Source organism: Lactuca saligna, chromosome 1 (assembly GCF_052625555.1).
Source record: "Lactuca saligna cultivar CGN05327 chromosome 1, ASM5262555v1, whole genome shotgun sequence".
Classification (NCBI taxonomy): Eukaryota; Viridiplantae; Streptophyta; class Magnoliopsida; order Asterales; family Asteraceae; genus Lactuca; species Lactuca saligna.
Window position 1 is genome coordinate 193,946,856 of NC_136417.1, and position 15,243 is coordinate 193,962,098.

At 36.4% G+C, this 15,243-nt stretch overlaps 1 protein-coding gene across 1 annotated transcript in view; it reads left to right on the forward strand.

Annotated features, from left to right (window-relative positions):
* Positions 1-5,089: 5,089 nt before the first annotated feature.
* The window catches only part of LOC145001861 (germacrene A hydroxylase-like), a 26,811-nt gene continuing 16,657 nt past the window's right edge, over positions 5,090-15,243 (forward strand). Inside the window, exon 1 of the mRNA XM_078961200.1 lies at positions 5,090-5,994. Within this exon, the coding sequence (XP_078817326.1) occupies positions 5,107-5,994 (888 nt within the window). The 5' untranslated portion in view covers positions 5,090-5,106. The remainder of the gene's footprint in view (positions 5,995-15,243) is intronic.

The window sequence follows — 15,243 nt, forward strand, 5'->3', positions numbered from 1 at the left end:
CGACTGGACCTGGGGAGTCACATGAGTGCACTTGGTGAGTCAGGTCAAACTGGGACCGTTGACTCAAGTTGGCTTCTGTTAACTTAGGGTTTGGCCAACATAGGTAATGGAGACCGTGGAGGGGTAAAATGGTCTTTTACGCATTCCAAGCATTAGAGTGAGAAAGTAAGAGAAAATTTTGGTGTATTTGAGTAAGAGTTGGGTATTAGTTAGAGATGCTTATCTAATGTGTTAGGCAGAGGCTAGTTCGGGATTTCGGAGTACGTGTCTGTTACTTGCTAGTTTACGAGGTGAGTCTTCTTACAATACTTACCAAGAGTGGTATCTTTATTAGATTAAGCTGTTTTATGTGTTTATCTATGTATTGTAATATTCTTCATTTTGTCTTTGTGATTTATGTTGAAAATTATAACTATGAGTTTACTGAGTTGGGACCGGAGGGTTCCACTGAGACACATCGACCGGAGGGTCTTATTGAGTTATGGCCTAGAGTGTCAAATGAGTTGTGTATGGTATTTTGGGGAACTTACTAAGCTTTGTGGTTACCGTGTTATGTATTTTAGGTACTTCTCAGGATCACGGGAAGGCGTCGGCTTGATTGTACACACAGACCAAAGATTGTTATTATTGAGAGGATCCTAGAGTTTTATATACAAATTTATTTTGGACATGAGTTTTGATGAATTAACATTGTAGCACTTTGTGGTTTTATTATGAGAATGAATTTCTTTGAAATTTAAAAATTTGGTAAAAAAGTTTTACGTCCTTACAAGATAATGAAAACCGTTGAGGAGAAAAATAATCAAATGGTTAACTCTATTAGGGTGCAAAGTTCGTCATGTATGACTTTGTAGATGGTTTGACTTTTGTAGACCCACTTGCATGTGGTGCATTAGCCTTATGACTAATGAGAGTTAGAGAGTGAGAGAGAGACATGTACACACCTCTATATAAGGTGGGTTCATACCACTTGTAGAGGTCTGCTTGAGAGATGTAGTTAAAGTGATTAGTGAGTGAGATATTTATGAAGTTCTAGACTAGATCCTTTTTTGTACTCATTTACTATGATGGAATATATCTTTTAGCACCAAAATCACCATGTTCATTGTGCAATCTTTATATCCGCATGCCAAACCATTTAATTATGTCACTACAGTTGGTATCAGAGCGGGTCTTTAAGATCAATATGATTTTTGAAGAACAATTCTCGGTTTGGAAACTTTTGTCGCAATTTGAGCAATTTTGGTGAGTCTCTCTCTATGATCTCTCGTAATATTTGGATTCGTGCGTTGTGTTCTTGATTTTTGATCGTTTGACTCATTGGATCAAATTTTTCTTGAAAAACCACATTGTTGTGATCGAATAGTTTTTTTTTTTTTTTGGATAAAAGCTCGATCCAGTTTCATATTTGTTTGTTTGAATCAAATTTAGGCCAAGGACATTTTAAATCCATGACTGTTCACCCTTGATATTAACTCCATAATATTGTGATCCAATTAATGTTCCTATTATCCGATTGGAAGCCCAATCCAAATCATGGTCATGGTACTGTTTCGTAACCAATTCACTTGGAACCCAAAAATCAAGATCCGATTCGTGTGAGTCTACGTAGTTTTTAATTCGATCAAATTGTTAATGATTGTTCATCCTTTTGACTTATACACACGCATAATATTCTTGTATCATTAGATCAAGTTTTCTTTATGATCAGTTGTTCTTGTGTTCTTCATCTCGATTTCCAATTTTTTACTTCTCATCGATAATGCATGTTTATCGGAAAATGAGTTTTGATTTCTTGTAAATATGGAATCATAATTGATTATCGATTGGGAAAGCTTAGGTTTTGAAAAACTAGAGTTCGGAATTGTCTTTTACTTTGTTGATCATCAATTGAATGCAAGTCATATTCAGTTCAAATTTGCATTTGATGATGGTTCGATTTTTACTATTTCTTAAGACTGATGTCTGTTTATCGATTTTTGATTAGCTCGAAATCGATTTTGATTTTTGATTGATATTAGATGATGATAATGAACAAATCAAGAACAAATATGACTGATGAATGAAAAGTCAAAAAGAAAAGTCAAAATCAATGTATATGCTAAAGTCCACTTTGGTTTTGACTGAAATTGTTCTTGGATGGAGTCAATTGTGAGTTGCATATTGATTCGTCCGTATGTTTGTTGTTTGAATTTAAATGGTGTTGAGAATTTCTCAACTGAAGGTCATCGTATTTTGGATTTGGGATTGATGATTGAATGGTTTTCGATTCGAAAGCAAAGTGAAGAACTCAAGTGGATTTGTTGAAATCTGTTCTTGAAGTTAAATTCGAAAAGCCAATCGATAAAGCAAAAATCATATTGTAGTTCAAGTTTTGATATCATTTATTTGGTATTGATGGTCGATGGCTATGACTCGATGCTGAATTCGATTTCACTTTGTGTATATATTGGGTGTTTGGTGTCTCATTGGACGAACACAGATAGAAGGATTGGAATGTCGATTATGTGAAATCGTTTTAAAAATTGAAGTTTTGATTTGAGTTTTTGGAGTCGACGATGATTTTGGTTTCAATCAAACAGACAAAGCCTTGAAGATTTTGGAGTTCATGTGCTTGTTCTTGATGATCGATAAATTTGATTTGGAAAGAATTTGGGGTTGATGTACGAAGGGACACTGTGTTTGGATTTTCAAGATAAGATGGGTCGATTGTTGATGTTGGTATGTTGATTCTACAGTCGATTCAGAGGTTGGATGATTAAGAGGTTACTTTTCACTGGGTAAGGCTTCGTATGCTGAGAATTTTTCTTTTGATTGGGGAAGATGAAATTTCATACGAAGAGGAGAGTGAAAATGGATTGTTGAGTTCCATACGAAGGGTTGTTGTATTTTAACGAGGGGGGTTTTGTACAAAGATGAATATTTGAAGGGGGTATTTGGGTATAAAGGTATTGTACGAAGGATTGCAATTTCGTAAAAATGGCATTAAAGTCAAAAAGTTATGAAACTACTCCCTAATCTTACGAATGTTTAACCTTTTCGAATGCTACCCTTTGTATGATTAGTCAACATTTCGTATGATTTGATCAAATGGCAAAAAGTTTTGAATTCAGCCCCTGAACCTTCGAATATTTGACAATTCGACAATTAATTGAAGTTTCGAATGTTTGACACTTTTCACCCAATTTCGAAAATTATTTGAAGCTTCTTATGTTTGGGGATTCTTCGTATGATTTGAGCACAAAGAGCAGAATTGTCGGAAATAGTCCCTGATGTTTCGATTGTTTGGCAGTTGGTAACTAAATTCGAAAAATGACAGTTTTTCTGAAAATTGAAGAAAGTGCATTTCAATCCCCTGTAGTTTGTGCAAATTGACGCTATCTACCCAACTTTGGAAAAGGGGGAGAGTTTTGCATATTTTGATGTTTTGAGCGCAACGGGTCACTGCAGAATTTTGAAATTGACAATTTCTACCCATTTTGAGAAATTTTCTCAAAGGCGATCCGTGAACGAAGCTAAAAAGTGAATATTTTTTGGATTTTCCGGATTGAAGCATAAAGTTTATGCCACATGTTAAGGGGGAGTTTTAACACGAAAAATTCCGAATAGAGCACGTTCTTTTCCTTGAATGTTTTATAATCAAATTTCGATTATAAATTGGGGGAGAAGTTTATCTGGAAATTCGAATTTGATTTTTTTAATATTACGCGGATTTAAAGACCGAAGTGATCGAGAGGTTTTGAAGCTTACGAAATGATGCAATTGGAAGTTCGGAAATGATTTATTTTCGAAATGGGTTTGGAATTATTGAAGATTTTTGGGGTGTGTTTTTATGCTCAATTTTAGGGTGATCGATTTAGAGTTTGAGAAGCTCGTCATCATTCGTTGATGCTCAAATTGTATGATCTCACATCCTAGAGCCCAAATTGAAGAATTATGAAAGAATTGAAGATTGAAGTTCGTTTCGATATGTGTCACCTTTGAGGCTCGAACTGTGTAGTTGCTCGAATTTGGAAGATTTGAAGTGGGTCATCCATTCCTAACTTTGAGTGGGAGAATGTTAGGGTGCAAAGTTCTTCATGTGTGACTTTGTAGATGGTTTGACTTTTGTAGACCCACTTGCATGTGGTGCATTAGCCTTATGACTAAGGAGAGTTAGAGAGTGAGAGAGAGACATGTAAACACATTTATATAAGGTGAGTTCATATCACTTGTAGAGGTGTGCTTGAGAGGTGTAGTCATGGTGATTAGTGAGTGAGATATTTATGAAGTTCTAGACTAGATCCCTTTTTGTACTCATTTACTATGATCGAATATATCTTTTAGCACCCAAATCACCATGTTCATTGTGCAATCTTTAATATCGCATGTCAAACTATGCTCTTATGTCATTACAAACTCGTTGTGGCAAATCAATGTTATTGATATTGAAATGACATTATCCCATGTCTGCCAAGCGGTAAATTATGTTCTATCATGTCTTGTTCTGTCTTGTACTGTCGTGATTTCTGTATTTTGTTTTTAGGTGTTGAAAAACTCATCGGTTTCGAAAGATGAGGTGAAGCGACGTGGAATTGGGATGAAGAAGCTTGGAACAATATTGCAAGTAAGTTTTTATAGTGTTAATAATAATATGTAATGTAGGAATAAACTAAGTTTATTGAGTATTACATTTCATGTTTAATAAGTTCTAACTTTTTTTTTCTCTTTAAAAGAATAGAAAAAAAAACGTATATGTTATTTCAATATTTGTTGTCAAGACAACACTGTACAAAACTAAGATTTTTAAATTTAGAATTTATTTTTAATTAAGCAATTAAATTTAGAATTTATTTTTAATTAAGCAATCGTGTATTACACATGTTTATACCTAGTTTAATTATAAAATTATGATTATTATTTATGTCAACAAATCAACGTATAATTCTTAATATATTATTTGTGGCTTATTCACTTTAGATATTAATATTTAGATACATATTGGTTCGTAATATTAATTTTGTGAATTACAGCAAACTATCCTATAGTCAACCCACGTTACCTCTATAAAAAGACATTACTCTATTAGAACTCTCTAATCTCTAAGAGACACTTCTCCAATCAAAAATGGAACTCCAGATCCCCTTTTCTCTCCTTTTCTTTGCTGCCATATTCTTCTTATTCTTCAAGGCGCTTAGAAGCTCCAACTCCCTTGATACAAACAAAAAGCTTCTTCCACAACCATGGAAGCTCCCTCTGATTGGACACATGCATCATCTCATTGGCGCACTCCCACACCGAGCTGTAGCAAACTTAGCCGAAAAACTAGGGCCAGTCTTTTATCTTCAACTCGGTGAAGTGCCCGCTGTGGTAATATCATCTCCTCATTTGGCCAAAGAAGTCATGAAAACTCATGATCTCGCTTTTGCAGACAGACCCAAACTTTTAACTGCTGAAATCATTGCCTACAACTACACAGACATCGCCTTCGCCCCTTATGGGGAATACTGGCGACAGATTCGTAAGATATGCGTCTTGGAGCTTTTGAGTGCAAAAAAGGTCCAATCATTTCGATCTATTCGTGAAGAAGAGTCTTGGAACCTCATCGAATCCATAGATATGCAGACATCAAAATCAATCAATCTTTCTGATAAGACTTTCACGTTGATAAACAACATCATTTGTAGAGTTGCGGTTGGGAGCAGATGCAAGGAGCAGGCAACACTTATTGCGTTGATTGAAGAGATTGTATCTTTATCCGGTGGTTTTGATGTGGTTGATATATTTCCATCTGTCAAAGTACTACATGTAGTTGCTGGCATGAGGAAAAAGTTAGTGAAGTTACACAAGAAAATCGATCAGATTTTTGATAGCATCGTAGACGACCACCAAGAACGTCGTGCAGCTGGACACATCATAGACAACGAAGACCTTCTTGATGTTATATTGAGGCTTAAAGAAGATGGCGGGCTACAGTTTCCGTTAACTTCGGACAACGTCAAAGCAGTAATCCTGGTTAGTAACAATTTCATGCAAAATCTTGGTTTATCGTTGCAAAAATTCCTTCGCTAAAGAGGATCTTCTTGCCATGATCAATTCCTTTATATATTAAAGTTGCTTTACTTTAAAGCGTTAATTGCTTAAAATTTTGTGAAACTGCAAATATCACATCTACGTTTCGGAAATAATAATTTGTTTTTTAACATTTTAAATGATAAATATCTATTATTGAATCTAATTATTATAGATAAATTAATGATGATCTCGAGTAATTAGTTTTTAGACATCGTATATTAGCAGTATGGAACTTTGAGCCGCTTTAAATACCACCCAGATCGTACATAATGAATCTCCTTATCTATCTCCCTACTTAATACAAAAGCTACTTTGTTAGGTATGAATCATTTAGAACTTCTTATTAATTAAATTGTTATTTATTACTTTTTGGTTTTGTCTTAAAAAAGAAATTGACATTTGTAACTCTTTGCTTTTTCTTCATTAATTAAAAATTTAAAATATCATTAATTGCCTCTTTCCTTTTATACAAATATAACCGTCATCACAATAGTTATTACCTAATTTATTATTATTATTTTTATTATTATTATTATTATTATTATTATTATTATTAGGGCTAACAATCACATAAAACAATCACACCACCTTTATATAATCCCTTCAATTTTATAAATCCCTGCATAAAACCCATCATTTTCTTACCACAGTGGTAATATAATTCAAACATTCAATCTTATATATAATTTAATTTTGAAATAAAAACAATATAAACAACTATATTCGCTCTTTTATATATATATATATATATATATATATATATATATATATATATATATATATATAATATTATTGTTATTGTTTTTTCATTATTTCACAAATATATATATATATATATATTCAAAATATATTTCACATATTCATTTAAAACAACGATTATAATTTTATATAACTTGAAAATATATATATTTACTAATAATTTATTTATAATAATTGATTCGTAATTATAACTTTTTTTACAAAAATTTAATTTATTTTATAACCGTGGTTCCCACGGGTTATAACCTAGTATGGAATAAAGTGTTGTAGATGTTTTTTAGAAACGGCAAGCTGGCATTAAAACGAAAACTAGCCAGAGGCTAGAGAGTATAAAAAAGGAGAGAGAAGAAAATAAATAAAAGAGACAACAAAACATAGAAAACAGATTTTTGACTATAATCTAGAGTAGCATTCTAGAATAGGATCACAACACCATTCGACCCATCCGAGGGGATCCCCTTTTCGCTTCCTCGCATTAATCCAGAATAGGGCCATGGATTGTACCTCGTAAGCCAACACCGTATGCGATTTTACGCCTGAGGAGTGTGCCTTCAAGTTCCGATAGTCCCAGATTACCCATAAGAACACTAGCATAACTGCCTCATTGATGTATGACAGCCTTTGGTGGCCCATCAGCAGTTTCCTATAGTTGAGAAGATCACCAATCGATTGAAAATTAGAGTCCAACAACCACCACCAACTAGATACCCTCTGCCATACTTCTTTTACTATCCCACATTCAACAAAAAGATGGTTCTCGGTTTCTAGACTTTCATCACAAATCTTGCATGCGGTGGATGATAAGATGCCAAATTTTGCTAGATTAGCTAATGTTGGAAGCTTACCATGAATGATTCTCCAAGCGAGAATATTTACTTTTCCAGGGACTAACGAGTTTCACATCCACTTCGTATCAGAAAAGGGGAGGGTTGCCATATCAATACATTTTCTCAAGGATGCTACAGAGTATACCCCTGAAGGCTCCATATCCCAGCTCCAATTAACTGCTCCAGGAGCATCAGCGATGTTTACTGAACGAAAATGATCTACAAATGAGACACTGTCCCTTTCTAGGGCTTTAGAAATACTAGCGATCATGCCCCAACATCCACTTTTCCGCCTAGCCACTGTGGGTCTAGTAAATCTGCCATCTGTCCCGTAAAGGGACTTTATTACCTCCGCCCATGCACTGTTAGGATTTACCCTATATCGCCACCACCACTTCCCCAACATGGCAATATTTTGGGCTTTCAGGCTGCCAATACCCAGACCGCTACATTCTATAGATGCAAGAGCTTTATCCCACGCTATCCATGACATTTTTCTTCTTTCCAAATCACCACCCCAGAAAAACCTCATTCTGATTCTCTCAAGAATGTTGATCACCTTGATGGGTGCTCTAAACATGGAGAAGTAGAATGAACCCAGGCTACCAAGGACTGCTTTACATAGGGTTAGACGCCCCCGAATGATAGCGTAGAAGACTTCCATTTTGATAACTTTGCCTGAAATTTCTCGATCAACGGGTTCCAATGCACAACTCTAGACATAGCCGCCCCTATTGGAAGCCCGAGATAAGTAAAAGGCATGATACCAATTGTGTAGTTTAAACACCGGGCAGCCAACTCAAGTTCATAATTTTGAATGCCAAACCCATACATTTTACTTTTTGACATGTTTATTTGTAAGCCCGATGCCAACTCAAAACATCTCAGGATGCGAATAAGATTTCGAGCGTTTTCAATCGACCACGAGCCTAGGAAGATGACATCATCAGCGTACTGGAGGTGGGATATATTTGGGCCTTGACTTGGGAGTTTTATGTCTTCAAAGATTCGTGCTTCTTTTCCTTCGTCCATAGCGATATGGAGCCCCTCTACTGCAATAATAAAAAGAAAGGGGGACAGGGGGTCGCCCTGCCGAAGTCCACGCTCCATACAAAATTCTAAGGTAGCAGCTTGGTGGTTGTCGAGGCCAACACAAATAATAACCCTAATTATTACACACTAAAATAGTGTATAGTGGTAAACGGATCGAATCCACGGAGACTGGTTCAATTTGATAACTCTATGAAAAATCTCTTTGTAAAATACTTGGAATATAACAATAAATTAAAAATGGGGGTTTTGATGTTTTGAAATACTTGAAACAAACTAGAATTAACTATGATTTAAATAGACAATTGCAACCAAAAATAAGAATTTGATGTAAAATCAATAAGGGAAAGATGGTTGACTTAAAGTTTTCTCACTTTGACTTTTGATGAACATATCATTAGAATTCAATGGTGCAATACTTGTTTTAAATCCTCAATTTGGCTATAGTAATCCAAGGAGCTTGAGATTACCTAGACTTTTCTTAATTGTTGAAATGGCTAGAGAAGCTCATAACAATTTCCTTAGTCAAAGTCACTAATTCCAAATAGCATGTAATTAGTGAAAGTCAACTAGCATTAAGAACCAAAAAGTCACCAAATCCAAGAGGGGTCAAATGCTTTCACCACCATGTTGGAGGAAATGTTTTTATGATTGTGTGAAGCAAAAACAACACAAAAATCATTTGTTGCTTGCTAATTTGAGGATCCTTTACTTAATCAAGAAATTAGCCAACTAATCACCACAAACACATTTAAACTCATGAACTAAAACATACAAGTAATGATAAGATGTTAAAACACAAAACATTCCCATAAAGATTCAAGAACATGTTCATGGATTCTTCAACATTCAACAAAAGTTCAAAGGATTAACCAAAAGTCAACCAAGATTAGCTTAGCCAAGCATGGCTAAACACAAAGAAACAAAGTTAGAGAAATTTGTACCAAACATTAAGCAAGAATCAAGAGGTAAAAATATGATGTTCTTCAAGGGTTCTTGGCCTTCAAAAGTCTTCAAAACTCCAGAGAGAATCTTCAAAAATCGGATGTCCAAGAGTATGCAAAAGATGGGCACCAACCTTCCTCAAATAGCTCAAAAGAAGAATTTCCGAAACTACCCCTGCAGGGCCTTGCGCGACCCGCGTGCTGCTGCGCGGGTGGGTTGCGCGGGTGGTGCCTGACATGGGCTTCTTTGAGATTTTGGGCCTCTAAAGCATATCCCACTAGCCCAGATCGAATCCAATCACATCCTAGCCCATTTTCTTCAAGTTTTTCTTCATTTTAAGCCCAATTTGACCTCTCTAAGTCCTCCAAAGCTCGTGAACTCGCCCGATTAATAATTTACGTACGCTTGAATACTCCCCCCCATCTTGCAAATTTAAAGTTTATTTCTCTCCAAGTCTTCAAATAATCATCAAGATCACTTTATGCATCATCTCCACTACCCATCAAGCCCAACGTCATTTTTGTCTACCAAATCTCATCGCCTCCTATACGTCCCGAACACTCCCGCTCCGCTAGACCCGAAAACCTTCAATTACGCTCACAAGATTCGAGAGTACCCGAAATAGTCATAAAATAACAAAAAGGAAAATATGCATGGAAATTATCTAAATTATGAATGAAATATGCTAAAATAAACTATAAAAAGAAGTAAATAAAATGAAGCTATCAAATCACCCCAAGCTTAAACCTTACTTGTCCTCAAGTAAGACAAGACTAAATGAACTTGGGATGAACTACCCTAGAAATAAAAAGAATGGATAGAACCATGGAACCTGTTCGACGTTAGTCAACATGGTCAGAATTGATTTCGCTGCTATCTCACAACTTTTTCATCCGATGACAATGGAACCATAAACCACAGCTAGGACAACTCCTTTAGGTGAGTAAGGAGGGATGAGCAGTCGCAGCCTCAATGGAACATGTATACAATGAAGAACATCTGTAGTAGGGAGAAAGCAACTGGATGGGCTCGGGTGGAGCTATTCTTTAAGTGCACACTCTGATCTGCCGGTTTCTCTCATGTGTAACTAGGTTTAATCGCTCGGGCACCGTTGTAGGAATCAGTTCACTTAGTGTTGGCCCAAACCTCCCGTAGTATCCAACTCGATAGTCTCTCTAACATCACCAATTTGCGAAAAACAACTCGATCTATATACAATAAAACATACATAAATAAATGAATATCAAACGCCGGGTGACCAAGATGTTGGGAAATTTGTTCAATAATTGAACCGGCCACCTATCTAAGATAGTGGCAACTGAAAATTTGCATGCTTCATTTTGTTTTTTTTGTTTTTTTTTTTACCATACTTGAAGTAATGTAATAACAACCCTTTGACTCAAAATTTGGTTCCTAAAATGTGTAAGTGGAACCGAAAGGGTAGTAATATAATCCGAATGGTCTAAGTGAGAAAATGACCATGTGTGGAGCATAAAGATATAATGTAAGCTCCTTTTCAAACTTGTGGTTTTTCAAAGATAATGAAAATGTCCAAATGTGGACTAAAAGACTCTCTAAATTCTAAGAAAATCGCAAAAAGATATGGTGATGTAAAGAGACCGGATATGGATTCTACTCGGGGACAAGCACCAATGCTTCATCCTAACAGTTCAAACATGATCAAGTGTGATCCTCTCCGCGGTAGTGACCGCAAGGCTAAGAACACCCATTGCTATAGTATATCCTACAGTTGTTAGTATTGTATGCATAATTCTTCATGAAACTACTTGGCCATGATCACTTACCCCTTTAAGCTACCAGCATCTGATCCCAAGTATGAAATCCCAAACTGCAGCTAGTGGTCCCGATTCGATGGGTGAGATAGCAACAAGATCCTGGACCAATAATGATACAATAACTGTGAACCTGTTCCATGGCATCCAAGAGAGGTGAGAATAAACAGACAACAAAAATGCATGAATGCTAATGTCTTAAGCTAAATGTTATGCAAAAATAAAAAGTAGAAAAGAAGAAAATAAAATCTTTTTGAAATTTTATAAAATAAAAAAAATGAATGCAAATTAACTTAAACTAATATGTTATGCAACCTAACTAAAAATGCATGAAAAAGAGTAAGAAAAAAAAGGGAAATGCCCCACCCCAAGCTTAAGAACAAGCATTGTCCTCAATGCTTAAGGAAAGGGCGGAAAGGACCTAAATCGGAGGGTCGGACGGCGGGAAATGTCTGTGGCGGTGGTTTCGTGAAATTACGACCGGTAGAACTCCGCCAACCTTGAATTTTCAAGCGAGGTGGGTGCTGGAAGGTTATATGAGAGGAATGGAGTGGGAGGTCAAGATGATTAAATGAAGAAGAAGAGAAGCTGAACATTTTAATCTATGGGTCAAAAAGGGTCAATTTCGGTCAATGTTGGTCAAGAAAAGTCAAAAGGTCAACTCATTAAAACCTTTGGTCAACACCTGGTCAAATAATAGCCAAAAATAGCCCAAATTGCCCAGCACAGTGCGCGGGTCGCGCAGACCTTGCAGCTAAGTCTTGGGCCAATGTCGCTTCATCACACCTGGCCGCGCAACCCACCCGCGCAACAGCACGCGGGTCGCGCAACCCCCTGATCATGATCTTCATTTTTGCTTCATTTTTCTTCGTTTTTCACCCGTTCTCGCTTTGGAAGGCCCCAAAAACCTAGAAACTCTTGATTTCTTCAAAAACAATTCTTTTGAATCCCAAAAGCATCTTCAAAAGTCATTTATTCAAATTAAAAACACAAAAACACAATGCTTTCCAAAAATGCCATTCTTTAACGTCTTTGGCGAGACGCCTCCAAACTTCACTTTAACACTTTGGGGCATCCAAATGGACGACATCTTGGACATTTGAATCAAAAATTTCATTGAATGGCTTCAATCGATGTCCATTAACCTTGTAAATTTTCCCCGTGTCGACATTTTTTAATTTCAACACCTCCATTGAGACTCTTTTCTTGTATTTGACTTTCTTTTTACGGGAGAACCATACCGGACTCAAACCTTTGATAATAGCAATCATCCAACCATATTCTTTCTTGTACTTGTTCATTAAGGTGACCAACTCTTCCTTCTTTGACATGGTTTTTGAGTAGGTGACCGGTTGGGCGTCTTCTTTCTTGTGATACGTATCCTTTGAAGAGTCCGACAAATTTATCGCTTCCATCTCTTGTGGTTGGTCTACCAATGGAGTTAGTTTCTTAATGGTAGTGGGCGGCTCAACCTCTCTTTCATTAACCCCTATCACTTCCTCTATAGTTTCATTGTCAGCTTTTTCAATTTCTTCTTCTTCTTTGACAACCTCTTCCACTTCTACTTCTTCTTCCTCTTCTTCATATAACACTCTTGGGCCATCAAAAATTTTCTCATCATTCAAAGGAATGGGACATGCACTATGCGATGGGCTCTTTTCGGATGGTAATTTGTCTTGAGCTTCCATTAAACTAATTGATTGAGCAATTTGTGTTATTTGTTGCTTTAAGCTTTTGAGGCTAGCTTGGGTTGTTTCCTGAAAAATTTGGGTAGAAGTGGCAATGCTTTTAACAATGTCCTCTAAGGACATGCTTGGCGTTTCAGTTTGTTGAGGAGGGTAAGGATAGGGTTCTTGGAACAGTGGAGTTGGTGGGTATTGGTTATTTCCCCAAGTTTGGTATGGGTTTTGGTATTGGTTATTTCCCCAAACTTGGTTGTTGTCCCACCATTGATCACGTTGAGGTTGATCATAACTTGATTGGTTTGACAAATAGTAGCTTCTCTTCTCTTGCACGTCTCCCCATTCTCCTTGTAAATATGAACACAAGTCGGAATGATGTCCATTTTAGGCACAAAAATTGCAAAGAAGAGGTGTGGGCTGCACACTTTGGTCACTTTCAATCATCATAACTAACTGAGCTAGCTCAGAAAGTCGCTCTTCGGTGCAAGGAGTGTTCATCTCCGAACCATACTTCTTTTTTTTTTTTTTTAATTTCAGGAATTTAAATTTGAGTACCTGCACAATGAGATCTAGGCATAGAGAAACAAATTGATTAAAAATAAACCAATCCCCGGCAACGGCGCCAAAAAATTTGGTGGTTGTCGAGGCCAACACAAATAATAACCCTAATTATTACACACTAAAATAGTGTATAGTGGTAAAGGGATCGAATCCACGGAGACTGGTTCAATTTGATAACTCTATGAAAAATCTCTTTGTAAAATACTTGGAATATGACAATAAATTAAAAATGGGGGTTTTGATGTTTTGAAATACTTGAAACAAACTAGAATTAACTATGATTTAAATAGACAATTGCAACCAAAAATAAGAATTTGATGTAAAATCAATAAGGGAAAGATGGTTGACTTAAAGTTTTCTCACTTTGATTTTTGATGAACATATCATTAGAATTCAATGGTGCAATACTTGTTTTAAATCCTCAATTTGGCTATAGTAATCCAAGGAGCTTGAGATTACCTAGACTTTTCTTAATTGTTAAAATGGCTAGAGAAGCTCATAACAATTTCCTTAGTCAAAGTCACTAATTCCAAATAGCATGTAATTAGTGAAAGTCAACTAACATTAAGAACCAAAAAGTCACCAAATCCAAGAGGGGTCAAATGCTTTCACCACCATGTTGGAGGAAATGTTTTTATGATTGTGTGAAGCAAAAACAACACAAAAATCATTTGTTGCTTGCTAATTTGAGGATCCTTTACTTAATCAAGAAATTAGCCAACTAATCACCACAAACACATTTAAACTCATGAACTAAAACATACAAGTAATGATAAGATGTTAAAACACAAAACATTCCCATAAAGATTCAAGAACATGTTCATGGATTCTTCAACATTCAACAAAAGTTCAAAGGATTAACCAAAGGTCAACCAAGATTAGCTTAGCCAAGCATGGCTAAACACAAAGAAACAAAGTTAGAGAAATTTGTACCAAACATTAAGCAAGAATCAAGAGGTTAAAATATGATGTTCTTCAAGGGTTCTTGGCCTTCAAAAGTCTTCAAAACTCCAGAGAGAATCTTCAAAAATCGGATGTCCAAGAGTATGCAAAAGATGGGCACCAACCTTCCTCAAATAGCTCAAAAGAAGAATTTCCGAAACTACCCCTGCAGGGCCTTGCGCGACCCGCGTGCTGCTGCGCGGGTGGGTTGCGCGGGTGGTGCCTGACATGGGCTTCTTTGAGATTTTGGGCCTCTAAAGCATATCCCACTAGCCCAGATCGAATCCAATCACCTCCTAGCCCATTTTCTTCATGTTTTTCTTCATGTTTTTCTTCATTTTAAGCCCAATTTGACCTCTCTAAGTCCTCCAAAGCTCGTGAACTCGCCCGATTAATAATTTACGTACGCTTGAATATTCCCCCCCCCCCCATCTTGCAAATTTAAAGTTTATTTCTCTCCAAGTCTTCAAATAATCATCAAGATCACTCTATGCATCATCTCCACTACCCATCAAGCCCAACGTCATTTTTGTCTACCAAATCTCATCGCCTCCTATACGTCCCGAACACTCCCGCTTCGCTAGACCTGAAAACCTGCAATTACGCTCACAAGATTCGAGAGTACCCGAA